Source organism: Dasypus novemcinctus, chromosome 6 (assembly GCF_030445035.2).
Source record: "Dasypus novemcinctus isolate mDasNov1 chromosome 6, mDasNov1.1.hap2, whole genome shotgun sequence".
NCBI classification, from domain to species: Eukaryota; Metazoa; Chordata; class Mammalia; order Cingulata; family Dasypodidae; genus Dasypus; species Dasypus novemcinctus.
In genome coordinates, this window is record NC_080678.1 from 48,315,089 (window position 1) to 48,337,049 (window position 21,961).

Sequence of the window (21,961 nt, forward strand, 5' to 3'; positions counted from 1 at the left end):
ACAAACATTTTGAGGTTATGAGCGCCAGACATAATTAAGAAAATTCAACACTAATTATATAGTAGTGTATACTTACATTACAAGAGTATGTAAGCCCTCTGACCTGGTGAACTTCAAAGCTTCTTTTTATTTGTGCACTATTGCTTAACTTTTTCTCATTTAGAAACGTGTGGTTAATGTGTACCGACTGATAACCAGAGGAACACTGGAAGAGAAAATAATGGGTTTGCAGAAATTCAAGATGAACATAGCAAATACTGTTATTAGCCAAGAGAATTCCAGTTTGCAGAGTATGGGAACAGATCAACTTCTTGATTTGTTTACTCTTGATAAGGTAAAGTACTTGTTCAAATTGTTGTATGAGTTCACAGGCTCCCTGGGACTGCTAAGTGGAAATATCAAAAGCAGCAGCAAAAGACATTCACTGGGCCTCTACTAGATAGCATCTTAAAGAAAGTTTTGGGCTCAGAGATGTATTCACCAAGTGCAATGAATGTCCCATGATGATGGAGGAGGTTGTGGTTATGGGAGGAGTGGGGGGGGCGGGTATATGGGACCTCATATTTTTTTAATGTAACATTAAAAATTAATTAATTAAAAAAAATAAAATTTTGGTGCTTAGGCAACTAGGGACTATTAGAGGTTTTAAGTGTTTTATTTGATTTCTCCAGTATCTTGCCTTAAGGTTTCTTTCCTTAGACTTCTCCTGCTAAAGGACAGCTTATTTATGGACCTGGGTCAAACTCTCTGGCCCTGCCTCCTGTTAACTGGTGACCTTAGGCAGATTAACTTCCCAGAGTAACTAAGCTCTTGGGAGGTAACAATGCCTTTTATACACAGTTGTGAGAATAAAATGAAATAATATATGTAAACACTTAATAAGGTAGCTAGTAGAGATTCTTAGTAAATAGTAGCTACTATTGTTACTGTGGATGATTACATTAGGAGATGGAACTGATACATTAGATAACAATCTGTAATCAAAAGCATATACTAGCTGGAAATATTAGTCAATCTAATAATTTAAAACTAACACAGTTGGATTTAAAGTCCTCCATAGGTTCCAAAAATCAGTTACATACTCTGTATAAATTATGGTTTGAAATTGTCTTATATAATGAAATTACATTAAGTTGTAATAGAATTTTAATGTCCAAATTTGAGAAAAGGAGTTCCATTGTAGTCTGTGTTAAACTACATCTGGAATACTGTTTCTTGGTTTGGGTGCTGCATTTTAAACTGACAAAATAGTGAAAGTCCCCAAAAGACGGCCAAAATGGAGGGAAGGTTCTTCATTCATCATGTCTTATAAAGAAAAGTTGAAAGAATTACCTCTTTTTTACAATGCTCTCCTGCCTGTGGACCTGTTCTCTGCCCTCTTTGCGCTGCTTTCACCATTTTTCCTCTGCCATGTGGCCACACAAGTAACCCTGGGGATTTATAATCTATAATGGGGAATTGTAGCTTTTAAATCAGCCCTCTTCATCCCTTTTCACCCCCCTTCCTCTCTACCTGGGACCCCTGCTCTGTTATTTTCTCTCCCCTCCCTACCTGAATAAATTACTGGCCTAACTCACCCAAAAAAAAAAAAAAAAAAAAGAATTAATGATAATTAACCTAGGGGGATAAAAGACTTAAGACAAAACAAAACAGACAGCTGTCTTCAAATAGCTGTTTTGTGGGGTTTTTTTAGGTACTGGGGATTGAACCTGGGACCTCATGTGGGAAGCTAGCACTCAACCACTGAGCCACACTGGCTCCTCTCAGTTTTTTTTTTTGTTTGTTTTTTAAGGAGGCACCGGGAACTAAACCTGGGACCTCCCATGTGGGAAACAGGTGCTCAACCATGCAAGCCACATATATTCCTTCAAATAGTTTTTATTCTGTTTGAGAGAATATTGTTATGGATGACTTTCAGTGAGCAGAACTGGCTTGGGTATGTTCCAGGGACTCAGGAATTATTGCCATAAAGACAACTGGAAAAAATTGAAAATTGATATATTAAAATTATCTTTTATACAGTCAGAGTTAAATTCCCTTAATCTTATCTTTGGACTGTGGTTATATATGAGAATGTCATTTTTATTGGGAATACATGCTGAAAAAGGGGCATGATGTCTACAACTTACACTCAAATAGGGAAAAATCTAGTAGACATTTAGCTATATTTCTAACATACATACATATGACAATGCAAAGTGATGAACGACTTCTTTGTAATGTCATATAATTCTCCGATTTTGAAGTTTTTTCCAAATAAAAGTTAAAAATGATATGTACGGTTATTAAAGCCGTGGGAAAATAGAATGGGTTATTCTATGAGATCATGAAACTCCCCATCATTTGAGGTGTTCGACTCTGAAGAAGTGAATTGTTAGAGAAAAGTGTAGCATTTTAAGGGAAAACATAATTTCTGAAACTAATAATCTTTCTTTTTTTTTTTTCTTTCCTTCAATTTTCTTTCAGGATGGTAAGGCAGAAAAAGCTGACACCTCTACTTCGGGAAAAGCAAGTATGAAATCAATTCTTGAAAACCTGAGTGATCTTTGGGATCAAGAGCAATATGATTCAGAGTACAGCCTGGAAAATTTTATGCATTCTCTCAAGTAACTATCAAATATTGTAAATGCAATTTGCTGCTAGTTTAGTTATATTTCTGCTGATATTCAGCAAATTTCAGAGTTTATGGCAAACTTTTAACTCAATTTGTAAATAGATCTGAGAGAATTCAGCATAATGCTGGTACTTGTTTCACTGGAGGGAGCAAGTTATTCTCAAATATTATTTGCACTGTATTAAATTTAAATGTTAATGTGAAATGGGTTAAATTTTACATGCTGAATAGCTGCAGAAGAACCAAACCAGGTTTACATGTGCTACCAAGAGGTGTTCTTACCAGGAACAAACCTCCTATCTTTACATAGTTACTTTGTACAGGATAATATCCATGAGTACTTTAGTGTTTGTGTACATTTTTTTCTTTTAAATGGAACTTTTTATAATTGATTAAAAATTACTCTTTCTTTATATAAAAGCCCTAATGAGCCATAATTTTAAGAATAATGACTACAATATTGGTCAGTCTTGGAACATGAAAGAATCTTAGACAATGAATTGAACCAGGCTCTTGGTGAAAACTTTTATATATTTAATGCAGATGCATAGTGTTTTTCAAATCTTTAACATCATTTTGTCAACTTTTAAAATGTATCAACTATTCTAAATACAGGTAATAGTCTATTTAAGGCTACCATAACATCCTATTAAGAGGGTGTTTTTTTTTTTTAATTTATCTGATGGCTAGGATATAGCCAGATTCAAAGAACATGTACTCAATAGGTTTCAATCATATATATATATATATATACACACACATATAATATATTTTTTGTAACTATAAACATATACAGTTTTCCAGAAGTAGATTTTACACTGTTTTAGAATTCTAAAACCTATGTTTAAAAAAAACTTTATTGTAGTGATGCATGACTGAAGCATAAGAGAAAAAGAATTTCTTTATATACAAAAGCATACATAAATATACATATCTATATGCACAGACATACCTATCCTGCTTCCAGAAAGGTGCTCAGTATTGGCACTAAAATCATGTAGTTATACTGGGTAGCAATAATAATTGGGCATGGAACTGATTAACTAGTATTAGAGAAGTTAGCTCAGTCGTGATGGTGGGTATATGTATATAGATATGCATGCATGTGTATATATAGTTTTATAAATTTCACACTCATAAATTAATACATGCCTGTGTGTACACACATGTGTGGGATATATTTGTATATATGTATGTAGACATAATAAACATCCTCAAGGTTTGTGGCTGGCCATGTGCATAGGCATCAATTTAAAAACCACCAGACCTCAACTTGTAAAGTAACAGGTGTTTTGTTTAAAATCATTAAGATTATACTGTTCTGCAGCATTTAGACATGGACATTTGTCACATTTCAGTAGCTTTGACAACCATACTGTAACATTAAACCTAGCATTCCACAACAGAATAAAAAAATAAGATTGGAACTGTAAAATATATGCAATTGTGTGTTATTTTTAGGAAAAAATCATTAGAAAAAGAAAATATTAGAACTATTTCAAATATATAGGTTCTACAAAAAGTTTAACTCCTTTTCTTAGTAATTAAGTGGTTATTTCTTAATTGTTTGTTTTATATTCAAATTCTAGATGACCAAAAGGAAATTCTTGACTTTATATAGAATATCCATTGTAGCACTAGGGAGCTAAGCCAGTGTACTTGAGTTGAATGTTTTTTATTAACCATTTATTTGCTATTTCCATAAACCAGCTATTTAAAATAGCTCAAAATAATTGATTTATCTGATCACTAATGTATAAGGTACTTATTTTTCCCTTTTCTTAAATATAAAGTAGCCTTTAAATTGGGCTGGTGGTGGGGGCTGCTACTGATCAGATGTGTAATTAGTAGTTTTCTAATGACTAAAGAGATAATGGCTTTATCCCTTCTGGCTGCTAAATCTTTACAGTTTTTCTCTAGGAAAATTCTTTAAGGTTCTAAGTTGCTGATTTCCCCACCTGTCATGTACTTTACTTAGACCAGGTGGCACGAGTACAGTATCTACAGTAGGTAATATAAAGTTGCTATAATAATGTGTAGGGGAACAATATATCCTTAAAGGTATAGAGGGAGCAGAAGGAACGATGCCATAAAGGGTTAGAAGTACTTTCCAATTAGTAAGGTCAGAAAAGAGGTAGAAATCAGATATTTAGAAAATTTAAAATTTTAAGACTATTTAAGACTTTAATGAAAATGTGTGTGTGTATTTAGTAAAGTATTTCTAGAAGGATAGACAAGAGAATGGTAATAGTGGTTGCCTATGAGAGAGAAATGGAAATCAGGGTAAGAGGAATGGAATACTTAGTGTGACTATAACTTTTAAAAAACACATAACCTTTTGAATTGTGAAAAATAAAGTCATGTCCCAACTTTAATGTAAGCAGGTAAGAACTAAGTTAAGTGACCCATGTAGGATCCCTGTTGTATAGCTTAAGAATAATGGATACATGGTGAAAACTGAACTAATGCTGTTAATTTTATGGGTGTGGTCATACAAATTAAAAATAATTATAGATTCAGAGATGAACAAAGCCATCGATGGTGTCTACTGTTGGACAATCTTAAGTTTTCAGCACTAAAGAATATTAAAATTTGGGTTTCTGGGTGTAGTTTTTGTTCTCTGCATTTAAATATGCATGTGTCCACATATAATTCTCTAAAAAATAGTCTTGTTATATTTGGTACATGGGTGAAAGTCTTTGATAATGATACTGATAGCAAATGATTGAACTAGTATAGCCTTATTCCTTCTGGATGGTTTATATGAGCTTTTTCACAAGTAAATATCCAAGAGAAGCTGTTTGATAATGCGGCCACTCTGAGGCAAAAGTGGAGGAACTACAAGAACATAATAAAGATCGTAGCAAGGTAATAAAGCACTACAGATGGTAATTTTCCAAAAATACATGCTAACACCAGTAGAATCTAAAGTTTTAGATTTGCAACTGTAAGAATGTGCAGTGTAAATCAATGAAACAAAGATTTCTGTAGAGATTGGTGGCTCACTCTGGCTTAAGGAGGCAAAATGGTCTGTGCCACAAGAAAGGATCCATAAGAGTCTCTGACAAATTTTACTCAAACCAGTTGAAGAACGTATGTACTAACATCCTAAGGCTCATGTGGGGACAAGAGACAAGGTTTCAGGCCTATAGGAAAGAAATGGACCTATAATTTAAACCCCTTAATAAAACCTCTAAGAGCTCATATATTCTAAAAGGGACTAGAAAAACTGTCCATGGGCTCAGAAACACAGTCATTTATGATAAATCAGAGACCCATGCTTGCACTTCAGGTAAGTTTAAAGTCTGGGTTTATACTAAGTGTATACTATCAGAGCCACAAGACAAGAAAATAACAAAATCAACTCTGGAGTTCCAGCAGAATGGTGGGGGGTGGATACAAAACTATCCTATAGGGACAGCTTCCCATAGGATTACCGTATAGGAAAAATTCTGAGATTAAACTTACAAATATACCCACACATACACACAATTTACAGAAGAGAATGAAGCACCAGGAGTAAGAGTCAGGAAATAAAAGTAGGAGAATTGGTTCATTAAGAACCTGCAAATAGAATAATCTGAAAGATTAAAAAAAAAAATGTATTTAAAATAATTAGATATAAAGGACTTCCAGTCAACCAAGGTGGTTGTTTCAGATGCCATTCCTTCATAGATACTTGGAAAATTTTGCAAAAGCTAGCAGAGCCATCTGCCTCAACACTCCAGAAAACAGTTAAAGGGTTCAAAATCAAGAAAATGTAGCCTTAAAAATGGTAGGAGAAACTCATGGTGCCACTGATGGCCCCTCTAAACCCCATTCCTGCAGAGTGTGGAGCCAATGTGCAGAGCTGATTGCAGACAGCTAAAGCAGTATAAGAAACAATTAAGTCAAAGCAGCCTTGGACAAAAGGATACCTGTTTTAAGTCATACAATACAGCACCCTGCGGGGATGAAAGTCTTTTCAAAGGAATTCTGTTACAGGCATTTGAATGCCCTCCTTTATTCCTTAAGGCCATGAGCAAGTACAAACCCCAGGACCAGACAAGACTGTGCAAGGTATTTTTTGTGTTCGTTTGTTTTTGTACCTTCTGGCAGTCAAGGAAATCTGTCATATCGTTAGCTGGATACAAACTTAAGGGACAGCTCAGAGACTAACACTTTATAATATTGAAATGTACATTGTGCAACAAAATATTATAAGACAAATGGGAAAAGATGGCCCATCCAGAGGAACAAGATAAAAATCCAGAAACCATCATCAAAGAAGATATTTGTTCGACATACGGGAGATCCTCATAATGTTCAGGAGATAAAGGAAAACTCAAAGAGAACTAAAGAATATCAGGAAAACAATGAATGAGCAATACAAGAGCCTCAAAGAGATAGAATTTTTAAATGAAAAGAAGTACTGTAATTGAAGAGCACGATAACAAAAAATGCCCTTCAGGGATTTCAACAGCAGATTGGAGATGGCCAAAAGAAAGAAACAGTGATCTCAAAGAAAAGACAATTGAAAAGATTCAGGCTGAAGGAAAAAAAATAATAATTAGAACAGAGCCTGAGAGACATGTGGGACACAATCAGTTCTATCACAATTGATAATGGGAGTTCCAGGAAAAGAAAGAAAGGGGCAGAGGGAATATTCAAAGAAACAGTGGCCAAAAAAAAAAAAAAAAAAAAAAAAGTCTCAGTGATTTTAAATGCAAATTTCTCACCAGAACCCATTGAGGCAAAAAAGCAGTAGCATACAATATTTAATATGCTGGGGGGGGGGGGGGGGGGGGGGAACGGACTTTGGCCCAGCGGTTAGGGCGTCCGTCTACCATATGGGAGGTCCGCGGTTCAAACCCCGGGCCTCCTTGACCCGTGTGGAGCTGGCCATGCGCAGTGCTGATGCGCGCAAGGAGTGCCGTGCCACGCAAGGGTGTCCCCCGCGTGGGGGAGCCCCCACGCGCAAGGAGTGCGCCCGTGAGGAAAGCAGCCCAGCGTGAAAAGAAAGTGCAGCCTGCCCAGGAATGGCGCCGCCCACACTTCCTGTGCCGCTGACGACAACAGAAGCGGACAAAGAAACAAAAGCAGACAAAGAAACAAGACGCAACAAATAGACACCAAGAACAGACAACCAGGGGAGGGGGGGAAATTAAATAAATAAATAAATCTTTAAAAAAAAAAAATATGCTGGGGAAAAAAACATTGGGCAACCAAAAAATTTATATGCAGGGAGACTTTATTTTAAAAATGAGGCAGATATTAAGATGTTCTCAGGTAAACAGAAGCTCAGGAAGTTAGTAACGGTTGCAGCACCTCCTGTCCTGTAAGCAGTGCTAATGAGAGTTCTTCAGACTGAAAGGAGAGGATACTAGTGGGTCAAAAAGACACAAAGACAGACCTCTCCATTAAAAGTAATCATATGGGTACTTTAAAATGCCAGTTTTCTTTTATCTTTGATATGTAACTCCACTTTTTACTTCCTACAGGTTCTAACTGTAAATACATAAAAAATAATGATAAGTCTATGGTTTAGGACATACAATGTATAACGATATCATTTGTTACAAGAACAAAAAAAGTGGAGGGATGGAGGAGTACAGGAACAGTGTATATGTATGCTATTGGAGTTAATTTGGTTTAAATCAGATATGATTGTTCTAGATTTAGGATGTTAATTTAAGTCCCATAATAACTGCAAAAAAAATATGAAAAATATATAAAGAAATGAGAAGGAACTCTAAATGAATGATGCAAAACAAAACAAAAATTCAAATTTTTATTAAAGTAGGCTTTAACAGAAGAATTAGGGGACAAAAAATAAAGGTATAAAAATAAAGTTACAGGTAAGTGCATGTGGCTCAATTAATTGGGCTCCCATCTACCAATATAGGAGGTCAAGGGTTCGATACCCAGGGCCTCCTGGTGAAGGCAAGCTGGCCCATATGGAGAGCTGGTGCAGTAAGATGACACAACAAAAAGAGACAGAGGAGAGATAATAAGAGACACAGCAGACCAGGGAGCTAAGGTGGTACAAGAGAATGATCACCTCTGTCCCACTCTGGAAGGTCCCAGAATCAGTTCCTGGAGCTGCCTAGTGAGAATACAAGCAAGCACAGAAAAAAACACAGCGAATGGACACAGAGAGCAGACAATGGAGGGGAGGGGAGAAATAAATCTTTTTTTAAAAAAAGGCCAAGCTAAATAGCAGAGGAAAATCCTGTTTTATTAGTACTTAATTTAAATGTATAAGGATTAAACTTTCCAGGAAAAGGCAGAAATTTGCAAAATGAATTAAACAGTGTTACCTAACTATATGCTGTTTATAAGAGACACACCTTAAATTCTAAGAAGTAGGTTAAAATTGAAAAGATGAAGATAGCAGTATTTCATGTAAATAGCAACTTAAGGAGAGCTAAGATAGCTATACTAATATCAGATAAAATGGACTTTAAATCTAGAACTGTTATGAAGGACAGAGACCACTACTTACTGATAAAGGGGTCAGTTCAACAAGATACAACTCTAAATATATATGTGCCTAATGGTAGAGCCCCAAAATGTATGAAGCAAATATTGATAGAATTGAAGAGAGACATAGACTGTTCTACATTAATAGAAGGAAACTTCAAAACACCATTTTAATTATGAGTAGAATATCTAGATAAAAGATCAATAAGGAAGCAGAAGACTTAAATACTATAAACTAGCTAGAACTAACCCATGTAAATAGAACATGGCACCCCAGAAGCAGCAGAATGTACATTCTTCTCTAGTGCAAATGGACCATTGTTCAGGATAGACCATATGTAAGGTCATAAAACAAGCCTGGAAAATCTTAAAACTGAGAGGGAGAAGTGACCCTGTTCTTGAAAAAAGAAAAAGAAGCCCTGAGCGCTGTCAGGTTTCCCTACATATGGAACCAGTCACAAGCCCCTCCACCCTTGGTTCCCAGTTTAGTTTGCAGTGTGCCTTTTCTGAGCCTGGGTCCTGATTACTTCTTCCGCCTATAAACCCTGGGAAAAGTACACAAATTTAGAGTCAGGTCCTTTGGTTTAGGGCCTTCTGTGTCTGAGGAAATGCAGGAGTCACGTTTATTCCCAACCTCAGCTCAAATTATTTCTTCCTAAAATCTTTCCTCACTGCTCTTGTCCCGTTACCTCTGACCCCAACTCTGACAGAACAAAGCTACTCTTCAGAACCAAAATAGGAAACCCCATTTCCTATTTATCTTCTCACTTCTATATATCAGACTACAATCATGTCCAGAGCTCTGTTTTTTTCTTTCATTGAAAGGAGCAAATTCTAAGGTGAATTCTTTTCTCCTCAAAAGAAGGATAAAATGTTCTCAGGGGGAGAGGGAAAGGTGAGGAGACCCAGAAGGAGAGAAAGAAAACCCATTAAAATTGTATTTACCTCCTTGCCTTTTGCATTCTCCATAGTCAGAAAAGTTGAGTGGATAAAAAGAAAATTCTTCTACTTCCGAAAAGGACACTAGCCCGAGATTGCGCTTTTAAAAGCCTCCTCCCACTTCCTGCCACCCATAAAACAAGCCTGAATAAATTAAAAAATACTGAATTCATATAATGTATCTCTTCTGACCACAGTAGAATAAAGCTAGTAATAGAGAACTGGAAATTTCACAAATGTGGAAGTAAACAGCACACTCTAAAACAAACAACAGATCAAAAAAGAAATCATAAAGGGAATTAAGAAATATGTTGTGGCAAGGGAAAACAAAAATACAATATGCAACACTTAAGTGATAAAGCAAAGGCAGTGATGAGGGTGAAATATAGACTTTAATGCATATATTGAAAAAAAAATCTCAAATCAGAGGCTTAACCTCATAACTAGAAGATCTAGGAAAAAAATAAGCTAAACCCAAAATAAGCAGAAGGAAGGAAATAAAGATTAGAGTGGATGTAAATGAAATAGAGAATTGAAAAAATATATAGAATCAACAAAACCAAATGTTGGTTCATGAAAAAGTCAATAAAGTCAACAAACATTTAGTGAGACAGGTAAAAAAGAGAGGATAATAATAATTACAATTAGAAATGAAAGGAAGGACATTACTACTGACCCTACACCAACAAATTAGATTGCCTAGATGAAATGGACAAATTCCTACGAACATACAAACCTACTCAAGAAGAAATAGATTTCAGTAGATCAATAACAAGTAAAGGGGTTGAATCAGTAATCAAAAAACCACCTAACAAAAGAAAGCTCAGGACCAAATAGCTTCACTGGCGAAGTTTACTCAACTTATCAAGAAGAATTAACACCAATCCTGATAACTCCTTTCAAAATTTGAAGAGTAGGATACACTCCCTAACTCGTTCTATGAGGCCAACATCACTCGTAATACCAAGCCACCAGAATGCTAAAGACAAGTATCTCATGAATTTGGAAGCAAAAAAATCTTAAAATACTAGTAAACTGAACAGCACATTAAAAGACCACAATCAAGTGAGATTTATCCCAGGTGTGCAAGGGTGATGCAAGATAAGAAAATCAATGTTATACACCACATTAACACAATGAAGGCAAAAACACATGGTCCATCGTCATTGGTGCAAAAGAGGCATTTGAGAAAGTCCAGCACCTGTTCTTGATAAAAACAGAGAAACCTAAGAATAGAGAAAAACTTCTTCAATATGATAAAGTGTGCATATGAAAAATCAGCAGCTATTATTATATTTAATGGTGAAAGCCTGAACACTTTCCCCCTAAGATTAGGAACAAAACAAGGATGTCCACTGCCAGTACTGTTATTCAACATTGTACTAGCCAGAGCAGTTAGGCAACAAAGAGATGAAAAAGGCAGCCAGGTAGTGGGCATAGTTCAGTGGTTGAGCAACTGCTTCACATGTACGAGATCCTAGGTTCAATACCCAGTACCTCCTAAAAAAAAAAAAAAGGCATCCAAAGTGGAAAGGAAGAAGTAAAACCTACTGTATTTGCAAATTGACATGACCATTATATAAAGTCTGGAAAAGTAAGCAAAGCTACTAAAGTTAATAAATGAATTCAGCAAAGTGATAAGGTGTAAGAGTAACATGCAAAAATCAGTACTGTTTCTATATTCTAGTAGTGAACAATCTGAGGAAAGTAAGGGGGGAACTTCATTTACAGTAGTTACTAAAATAATCAGATACATAGAATAAATTTAACCAAGGATGTATAGGACTTGTGCATGGAAAATATAAACATTACTAGAAGAAATCAAAGAATACCCAAATAAATGGAAGGATATTCAGTATCCATGGATTGGAAGGCTAATATTGTGAAAATGTTAATGCTATCCAGAGAAATTTACACATTCAACAGAATTTAATAAAAATCCTAACAGCCTTTACAGAAATGGAAAAGCCAATCAAATTTATATGGAAGGTAAGGGTCATGAAAACCTGAAGCCATCTTGAAAAAGGACAATGAATTTGGTAGATTCACACTTCCCAATCTTAAAACTTACTACAAAGCCACAGTAATCAGAGCAGCACAGTACTTGCACAAGGACAGAAGACATGTAGACTAATAGAACAGAATTGAGAGCTCAGAAAAAAATTTTTTTAAAGATTTATCCTATTTTACTTATTCCCTCCCCCCTTGCCACCTGCACTCGCTGTGTACTCCCTGCCCATCTTCTTTGCAGTCTTCTGTGTCTGCTTGTCTTCTCTTTTCATCTCTTCAGGAGTCACTGCGAACTGACCCCAGGAGCTCTGTCATGGGAGACAGGCACTCAGTTGCCTAAGCCACCTCAGGTCCCTGGTCTGCAGCATCTTCCATTCTCTCCTCTGCATCTCCCTTTGTTGCGTCATCTTGCTGTGCCATCTCTCCACGGAGCAGGCCATCAGCTCTCCATGGCATAGGCCAACTTGCCTTCACCAGGAGGCTGTGTGAATTGAACCCAGGGCCTCCCATATGGTAGGGTTGAGCCACATCCACTTCTCAGAAATTTTTGACAATGTGGCAACAACCACTCAATTGGGAAAGAATAGACAAATGATGCTGGGAAAACTGGATCTCCTTTGGAAGAAAAAAAAAAAGGAGGATCCTTATCTTACACAACATACAAAAATCAACTCAAAATGGATCAAAGACCTAAGTATCTATAAGTAAACAAAGGGAAGCAACTTGAGGACCTTGTGTTAGGTAATGGTTTCTCAGACTTTACCCTAAAAACACACGCAAAAGAAAAGAATGGACTTCATCAAAATTTAAAAACTTGTATGTATCAAAGGACTACCTCATGAAAGTGAAAAAGAAAACCTATAGAATAGATGAAAATATTTGGAAACCACATATCTTATAAGGATTTAATATCCAGAATAAATAAAATCCTACAACTCGACCAAAAGACATAAAATCCAATTTTAAAATGGGCAAAAGAAGAGTAGACTTTTCTGCAAAGAAGATATTCAAATGGCCAAAAACCAAATCATTAGCCATTATGGAAATGCAAATTAAAACAAGGAGATAACATTTCACACCCACTACAATGGCTACTGTCAACAAAATGTAAAATTACAGGTGTTGGAGAGGCTGTGGAGAAATAGGAATATTCATCCATTGTTGGTGGGAATGTCACATAGTGCAGCCACTGTGGAAGACAATTTGGCAGTTCCTTGGAAGGTTAAGTATAGAATTATAATATGACCCAGCAATGCCCAAAGAATTGAAAGCAGGTACTCAGATCTATTTGCTCACCGATGTTCAAAGTGAAATTACTCACAATCACCAAAAGATGGAAGCAACCCAAATGTACATCAGTGAATTGAATATCATTCAGCTATAAGAAGGAATCAAGTTCTGATCATGCAATTACATGAACCTTAAAGAAAAGGCAGATACAAAAGGACAAAAGTATGAACTCACTGCAATGAAGTAATTAGAATAAGCAAATTCAATGTAAGGACTAGGGTTGGAGTACAGGCAGATAACGGGGAGTTAATGTTTAATTGTTACAGAGCTTCTCTTTAGTTTGATGGAAGAGTTTTATTAATGGATGGTATAGCACAACATTGTGAATGTAATTAACCTATTTCTGAATTATACATTTGAATGTGGTTAAAAGGTAAAAGTTAACTGGAAAAGAACTTTTTTAATAACCATAGGACTGTACAATACAAACAGTGAAACCTAATGTAAACTTTGGAGTGTAGTTAATAATATAAGAACATTCTCTCAACAGTTGTCACAATTGTGCCATACCAAAAATGTGTTAATAATAGGGAAAACTTAAGGGGGATGGAGTATAAATAAATACAGGAACTTTTTTTTTTTTTGCTTTTTCTATAAACCTACAACGTCTCTATTTAAAAATATATACAAAAATAAGGAAAAGAAGTTCTACAAAAGGTTAGTGTAATTTTTAAAATGCAGACAAATTTTAAATATTTATTGGAATAAAAAACTTAATGGTTATCAATGCAGATTAGACACAGTTGAAATAAGAACCTCTGAACTGGAAGGTTGATCTGAAGTCACCCAGAATGGGATACAGAGATAGATAAATTGATAGAAAAGAGGCAAGAGCAGTCAAAAGTAGTGGAAGATAGAATGAGAGAATATAATATATATTTATATATATGTATATTTAGCTGTAGATCCAAAAGAAATAGGAGTTCATATGAGAAGAGTAACCTTTGGTTTATGTATTTTTTGCACACCCTTGCGTCTAATCCATCAGCATGCTCCAAATTGTATTCCAAATCTAGCCACTTTCTCTATATTCACTACTAACAGCATAGTTCACAGCACCATATTAGCTCTCCATAGTACTATGTTCTGTCAGTCTTCCTGCCTGCCACAACCTCTACTGCCTTCCTATCAATCTCAAACAAAATCAAACTCCTTGCCATGGTCTACAAGCTTTATAAATTCTGGCCTCTGCCCATTTCTCATTTTATTTGTCATCATATTGCACTATGTTAAGTCTGCTCTCCTTTCTATACCTGAACATAAACCAAATTTGTTTTCACCTTGGTTTTGGTTCTTGTATAGCTAGGTTAATGATGTCATGGGGAGAAATGGGGAAGATTGAAAAATGAGCAAACTTGGGGAACTGGTGAGTAAAAAATCAATACTTTTGGTCATGTCAAGTTTGAGATGCCTTTTACTTATCAACTCTGGTGTTGAGTAGTCAGGTAGATAAAGAAGTCTTAATCTCAAGGGAAAGGTCAAGACTGGAGATAGAAATTTAGAAGATAGTATTTTAAGCCATGGGATGTATTTCTATAATGGAATACTACACATTAGTGAAAAATCAGTGAATAGCTAATAAAGCCAAGGCTGTATCTCAATGCAACAGTGAGTAAAAGAAGAAAGAATATATATAGTTTGATGAAATATGGTAAATACATAAAATGGAATATTATTCAGGTATTAAAAGTGACATTTTGGTCATGATGCATGAATTAACCTTGAAAACATGCTAAGTGAAATAAGCCAGACACAAAAGGTCAAATATTGTATGATTCCACTTAAGTGACATCTAGAATAAGAAAATTCATAGACACACAAAGTAGATTAGAGATTACCAAGGTCTGGGGAGAGAAGGTAGGGAGAATTATTGTTGAATGGGTACAGAGTTTCTGTTATGAATGATGAAAACTTTTGGAAATTGATGATGTTGATGGTAGCACAACACTGTAAATATAATTAATGCCACTAAAGCATACACTTAAAATGGTTAAAATAAGACATTTCATGTTATATATATGTTATCACAGTAAAATAATATATTTATTCTAAAAATCCTCAAAAAATATATTTTAGTCCATTTAGATAAAGATAAAAATAGGTCAAAACAAAACCGTATGGATATAAAAATACAATCATACCAATGTATGGTTTAACTATTTTTCTAACTGTAATATATATGTAATATATATGTATTGTGTGTGTGTGTGTGTGTGTGTGTGTAAACTCTAAAAGTAATGGAATGAATAATATATTTCCGGAGCCTGGTTCACATGAAGCAGGGAAGAGCATATGGAGGTCACAGACATTGATAGTATTCTATTTCATAAGCTGTGAGTGGTGGATACATGATTGTTATTTATTATTTATTTTTTAAATTATTACTCAATGTGTATGTTATATAATTTTGTATGTATATTTCACATTTAAAAATAAAAAATTAAGTCACAGCGCTATGCACATTTAATGAGCATTTCCTACTTCATGCCAAGCACAATGTTACAAGCTTAAACCTGTGAGGAAGAAGGATATCAAAGCCAACACCTGATGTAGTTAGATTACTTTGATGAAAAGAGAAGCCTTTCAAAGAAAAGATCCTAGAAATAAAAGAGGGGTATCTCATAATGATAAGAGATTCAGTAAAAAAGGAAGATATAACAATTCTAAATTGATTAACACAATTCTAAATTGATGAACCAGACAAGTTCACAGTCAAAGGGAATTTAGCACACCTCTCTCAGTATTTATATGCAATGGAATATAACAGTTCTGTAAAATATGCCATAATTAGCTCTCTCTATATATAAACTCTACCCAAGAACTGCAAAATAAAGAATCTAACATGGAATATTTATCAAAACTGACCATATAATGAGCCATAATGCTAACTGTGGCATATTTCAAGAAATCACAATCATTCCTTTTCCACTTAATCCACTCCTATCCATCAACATACTGGAGTTACTAGCCAGTGCAATATAAGGCAAGTAAAAAAAGTATACACATTAGAAAATAGGCAGTAAAGTTGTCTATACAGACAACATGATTTTCTATGTAGAAAATAACAGAGTCTACCAAAAGTGTTAGTTTAGCAAGGTCATGCAATACATAAATACACATAATTTCTCTAATATACAATTGGATATTGAATTTTCAAAAAGTACCATGTAGGTGGTGGACTTGGCCCAGTGGTTAGGGCGTCCGTCTACCACTTGGGAGGTCCGCGGTTGAAATCCCAGGCCTCCTTGATCTGTGTGGAGCTGGCCCATGCGCAGTGCTGATGCGCACAAGGAGTGCCGTGCAACGCAGGGGTGTCCCCTGCATAGGGGAGACCCACGTGAAAGGAGTGCACCCCATAAGGAAAGCCGCCCAGAACGAAAGAAAGTGCAGCCTGCCCAGGAATGGCGCCTCCCACACGGAGAAGTGACACAACAAGATGATGCAACAAAAAGAAACACAGATTCCCATGCCACTGACAACAACAGAAGCGGACAAAGAAGACGCAGCAAACAGACACAGAGAACAGACAACGAGGGTGGAGGGGAAGGGGAGAGAAATCTTTAAAAAAAAAAAAAGTGCCATGTATAACAGAATAAAAGAATGCTTAGGATTAGTCTCACAAATATGTGAAACGACTGTACACTAAAAATTGCAAATCACTGATGAAACAGACCAAAAAGACATTTTTTAATATTGACATGCACTATGTTCATTTATTGAGAAACTCAATAGTATCAAGATCTCATTTCAAACTGACCTTATATATTCAAAGCAATTCTAATGAAAAAACCCAGCAGGATTTTTCATAGAAACCAATGAGCTGATTTTAAAATATTTATGAAAGGCAAAAGAAAAATAACAACTATGAACAGGAAAAAGTTAGAGGACTTAATCTATCAGAAATTAACACTTATCATAGATATATATTTGGCACTCAAGAAGTACTTGTGGCAAGTGGACTTGGCCCAATGGATAGGGTGTCCGCCTGCCACATGGGAGGTCTGCAGTTCAAACCCCGAGCTTCCTTGGCCCGTGTGGAGCTGGCCCATGCGCAGTGCTAATGCGTGCAAGGAGTGCCGTGCCACGCAGGGGTGTCCCCCGCATTGGGGAGTCCCATGCGCAAGGAATGCACCCTGTAAGGAGAGCCACCCAGCACAAAAGAAAGTGCAGCCTGCCCAAGAATGGTGCTGCACACACGAAGAGCTGACGCAACAAGATGACCCAACAAAAAGAAACACAGATTCCTGTGCTGCTGATAAGGATAGACGCAGTCACAGAAGAACACACAGTGAATGGACACAGAGAACAGACAACTGGGGGGAGGGGGTAGTTGGGGGGAGGGGAGAAAAATAAATCTTTTTTTAAAAAAAGTACTTGTGGAGGAGGATTGTGGGAAGATGACAGAGTAGGAGCACCAGGATTCACTTCTACCAGAACAACTATTAAACAGGCAGGAACTTTCTGAACTACTTTGAAACTTGGAGGAATACTTTTGGTTGTAACTTTTCTGTAATCTAAAACCTCTTTTAAAATAAAGTTTATTATATTAAGAAAAAAGAAAAGAAAAGAAAAAAACTCAAGAGGCCAGCAAAATACTGTACAGCATCCAGGGATGAGCAGGAAAAAGAGGCTGGTAAGTCGTAAAGATCAGTAAATTGCTCTGTCCATACGGCAGTTATTGGTACCCTTCCTGATCTCCACCCCAGGAGACTTTGGAGCCAGTCTCCACCCCATGTCACTGGCAGTGTTTTGGCAGGGAATGACTGACTTGGAAAACAACTCTGGTATGTACCCCCTTCTCAGATTTTGCCCTCTGGGTGAAAGTAGCTTAGGACAATGAAAGGAGTATAAAAACTACAGAGGTGGACAGTTGGGGGGCAAAGGCTTTCCTTTTTTAAACACCTGGGAGAGGGAGCTCTGTCTTCTGGGAAACAGAGGGACATTCATACTCCTGTAAACAGGGGGACTCCAAAACAACTAACAAGCCGAAGCCAAAGAAAAGACATAAGCCCAAAAAAGACAGGATTCTGCATACTGCATTCATCTAGGGCAGACCTTCCTGATGGAGCTGAGGCTCAAGAAAGTCTCATCACCAGATAGTTGTAAAATCAAGACACAGACATCTCAGGGAATAAATCCCAGGGTTAATATTTTAAAATATTAAAATGTACAGAGTGCAACAAAAGAGTACAAGACAAAGCAGGAAATGATGCAATCCAAAGTAAGAGAACAAAAATAAGAACACCAGTGAAGAATATCAGTAAGTAGACATACCAAACAAAGCTTTTTAAAAAATTATCTTGGGGAAGCAGATTTGGCCCAATGGATAGGGCATCCACCTACCACATGGGAGGTCCAAGGTTCAAACCCAGGGCCTCCTTGACCCATGTGATGAGCTCGCCTACACACAGTGCTGATGCGCGCAAGGAGTGCTGTGCCATGCAGGGGTGTCCCGCGCATAGGAGAGCCCCATGCGCAAGGAGTGCGCCCTGTAAGGAGAGCCGCCCAGTGCGAAAATGTGCAGCCTGCCCAGGGATGGTGCCACACACTTGGAGAGCTGACGAAGCAAGATGATGCAACAAAAAGACATGGATTCTGGGTGCCGCTAACAAGAACACAGGCAGACACAAAAGAACATGCAGTGAATAGACACAGAGCAGACAACGGTGGGGGAGGGGAGATAAATTTTTTTTTTAATGCTCAAGGAGATGAAAAATACAGAGAAAAGAAACTAAAGGAGGGGAAGTGGATGTGCTCAAGTAATTGGGCTCATGTCTACCATATAGGAGGTCTAGAGTTTGATAACTGGGACCTCCTGGTGAAGGCAAGCTGGCCAACACAGAGAGCTGGCCCACACAGGAGCGCTGGCCTGCATGGAGAGCTAACAGAGGAGAGACAATAAGAGATGCAGCATATCAGGGAGCTGAGGTAGTGCAAGAGAATGACCACCTCTCTCCCCCCAGAAGGTCCAGTTCTCCAAACCGCTTCATGAGAATACAAGCAGACACAGACAGAAGAACACACACAGCAAATGGACACAGAAAGCAGAAAAGGAGGGGGGGGGGAATGAATGAAATAAATGTTTTTTTAAAAAGAAAGAAACTAAAGAATATCAGGAAAACAATGAGTGATAGAATCTTAGTAGGTGATAGAATTTTTAAAAAAGAACTACTGAAGTTGAAGACCACAATAACCAAAATAAAAAATTCCCAGGTTTCAGGAACAGATTAGAGTTGGTAGAAAAAATAATTAGTGAAAGCAAACAAGCTAATTCAAATTAGGCTGAGAAGCAGAAAGAAAAAAAGAATTATAAAAAGTGAAAGTAGCCTAAGAGACCTCTGGGACACCATCAAGCATATCAATATATGTATTAAGGGACTCTCAGAAAGAGAAAAGAAATGGGAAGAAGGAATCTACGAAGAAATACTAACAGAAGACCCCCCAAGCTTAGCAAAAAACATGAATATGCACATCCAGGAAGTGCAGAGAACAACAAATAAGGTAAACATGAAGAAAAATATACCCCATCACATACAGATAAAATTTCAAATGCAAAGTACAAGGAAAGAGTTCTGAAAGCTGCAAGAGAAAAGCAATGCATTATATACAAGGGAGCCCCAATTTGACTGATTGCTGATTTCTAATTTCTTTGCAGAAATGGAAAAGCCAATCATTAAATTTATGTGGAAGGTAAGGGACCCCGAATAGTTCAAGCCATCTTTAAAAAGAGTGAATTTGGGGGACTTACACATCCTGATTTTATTGATAAAATGTATTATAAAGCCACAGTAATCTAAAGAGCATGGAACTGGCACAAGGATAGACATAAAGACCAGTGGCATCAAATTGAGAGCTCAGAAACAAACCCTTATTTATGGCCAACTGATTTTTGACAGTGTGGCAAAGACAATTCCTTCCCCTCAATTGGGAAAGAATAGGTTCTTCAACACATGGTGCTGGAAAAACTGGATCTCCATTTGGAAAAAAAAAAAAAAAAGGAGGACCCCCCCACCTCACACCACATACAGACAACTCAAAATAGATCAAAGATCTAAATATAAGAGCTAGAATAATCAAACTCCTAGAAGAAAACTCCCTAACTTAGGGGAGAAGACTTCCCTAAAGCATCGTCAGGACCTTGTGTTAGCCAATGATTTCTTAGACTATACATCCAAAAGAAGAAATAGATAAATGGGACCTCATCAGAATAAAAAGCCTTTGTTCTTCAAAGGACCTTATCATGAAAGTACAGAGACAACCTACACAGTGGGAAAAAACATTTGGAAACCACAGATCCAATAAAGGTTAATATCCAGTATCTAAAATGGTGCAGTCACTGTGGAAGACAGTTTGCCAGTCGCTCAGAAAGCTAAGTATAGAACTACCATATTACCCAGTGATCCAAACTACTCGGTAGATACCCCATCCGTGTTCATAGTGGCATTATTCACAACTGCCAAAAGATGGAAGCATCTCAACTGTCCATCAGCCGATGAATGGATAAATAAAATGTGGTATATGCATACAATGACATATATTCATCTTTTAAAAGGAATGAAGTCTTAATATATGTGACAACACGGAGGAACCCTTAAGACGACATGTTGAATGAAACAATTCAGACTCAAAAAGACACATTATATGACCTCACTGTTTTGAAACAATAAGAAAACTCATACAGTCAAAATCTAGAATATAGCTTACTTGGGGACAGCTTAGGGATAGGGAATGGGAAGTTGAGGCTTAAAATGTACAGAGTTCCTATCTGGAATGATGGAAATGTTTTGGTAATGGTAGCACAATATTGTGACCACAACAGCATTGAAATACATCTTAATATGATTAAAAGGGAAAATGTTAGATAGTATACAGGGCAAAGAAATAAAAACTTTCTCTAAAAATTCAGAGTACTACATGAACAGTGAACCCTAAGGTAAACCATGGATTTTAATTAATAGTACAAATATAAAAATATGCCATCACCAATTTTCACAAACGTTCCACACCAATGCAAGGTGTTAAGAATAGGTTGGTATATGGGCATCCTGAATTTTACACATGATTGTTTGGTAAAAACTTTTCTGATAAAGAAATTTTAAAAATCTAAGGGCTGTTCAGAAATCAACCCCCACATTTATGACCAAATGATTTTTGACAAGGGTGCTAAGTCTATTCCATTGAGAAAGAATAGTCTCTTCAACAAACGATATTGGGAAAACACCATATGCAGTAGAGTGAAGGACCCTTTAGTTCACATGATATACAAAAATCAATTCAAAGTAGATCAAAGACCTAAATATAAGAACCAGAACTATAAAACTTCATACATGTGAGAACATGGATGAACCTCAAAGACATCATGAAATAACTGAGAAACAAAAGGCCCAAAAGACAAATACTGCATGGTCTCACTGTTAGAAAATAATTAGAATAACCAAATTCATAGAATCAGAAACTAGAATATAGGTTACCAGAAACCTGGATGATGGTAGGGAATGGGGAACTCAATGCTTAAATTGTAGTTTCCATGTGGGGTGATGGAAGAATTTTGGTAATAGATGGTAGTGATGGTAGCATAACATTGTGAATTTAAGAGCGCTAAGTGGGAAGCAGACTTGGCCCAATGGATAGGGCGTCCGCCTACCA

General features: G+C 36.6%; 1 protein-coding gene across 3 annotated transcripts in view; it reads left to right on the forward strand.

Annotated features, from left to right (window-relative positions):
* BTAF1 (B-TFIID TATA-box binding protein associated factor 1) overlaps positions 1–21,961 on the forward strand; it is a 253,521-nt gene that overhangs the window by 153,353 nt on the left and 78,207 nt on the right. For 2 of the 3 annotated variants that reach the window (XM_071215766.1, XM_071215765.1), the window contains exons 37-38: positions 164–334; positions 2,467–2,606. In XM_071215766.1, coding sequence (XP_071071867.1) covers positions 164–334; positions 2,467–2,606 — 311 coding nt within the window. Of the gene's footprint in view, positions 1–163; positions 335–2,466; positions 4,050–21,961 lie in introns of those variants that run through there. The other variant, XM_058298768.1, reaches the window with a different exon arrangement.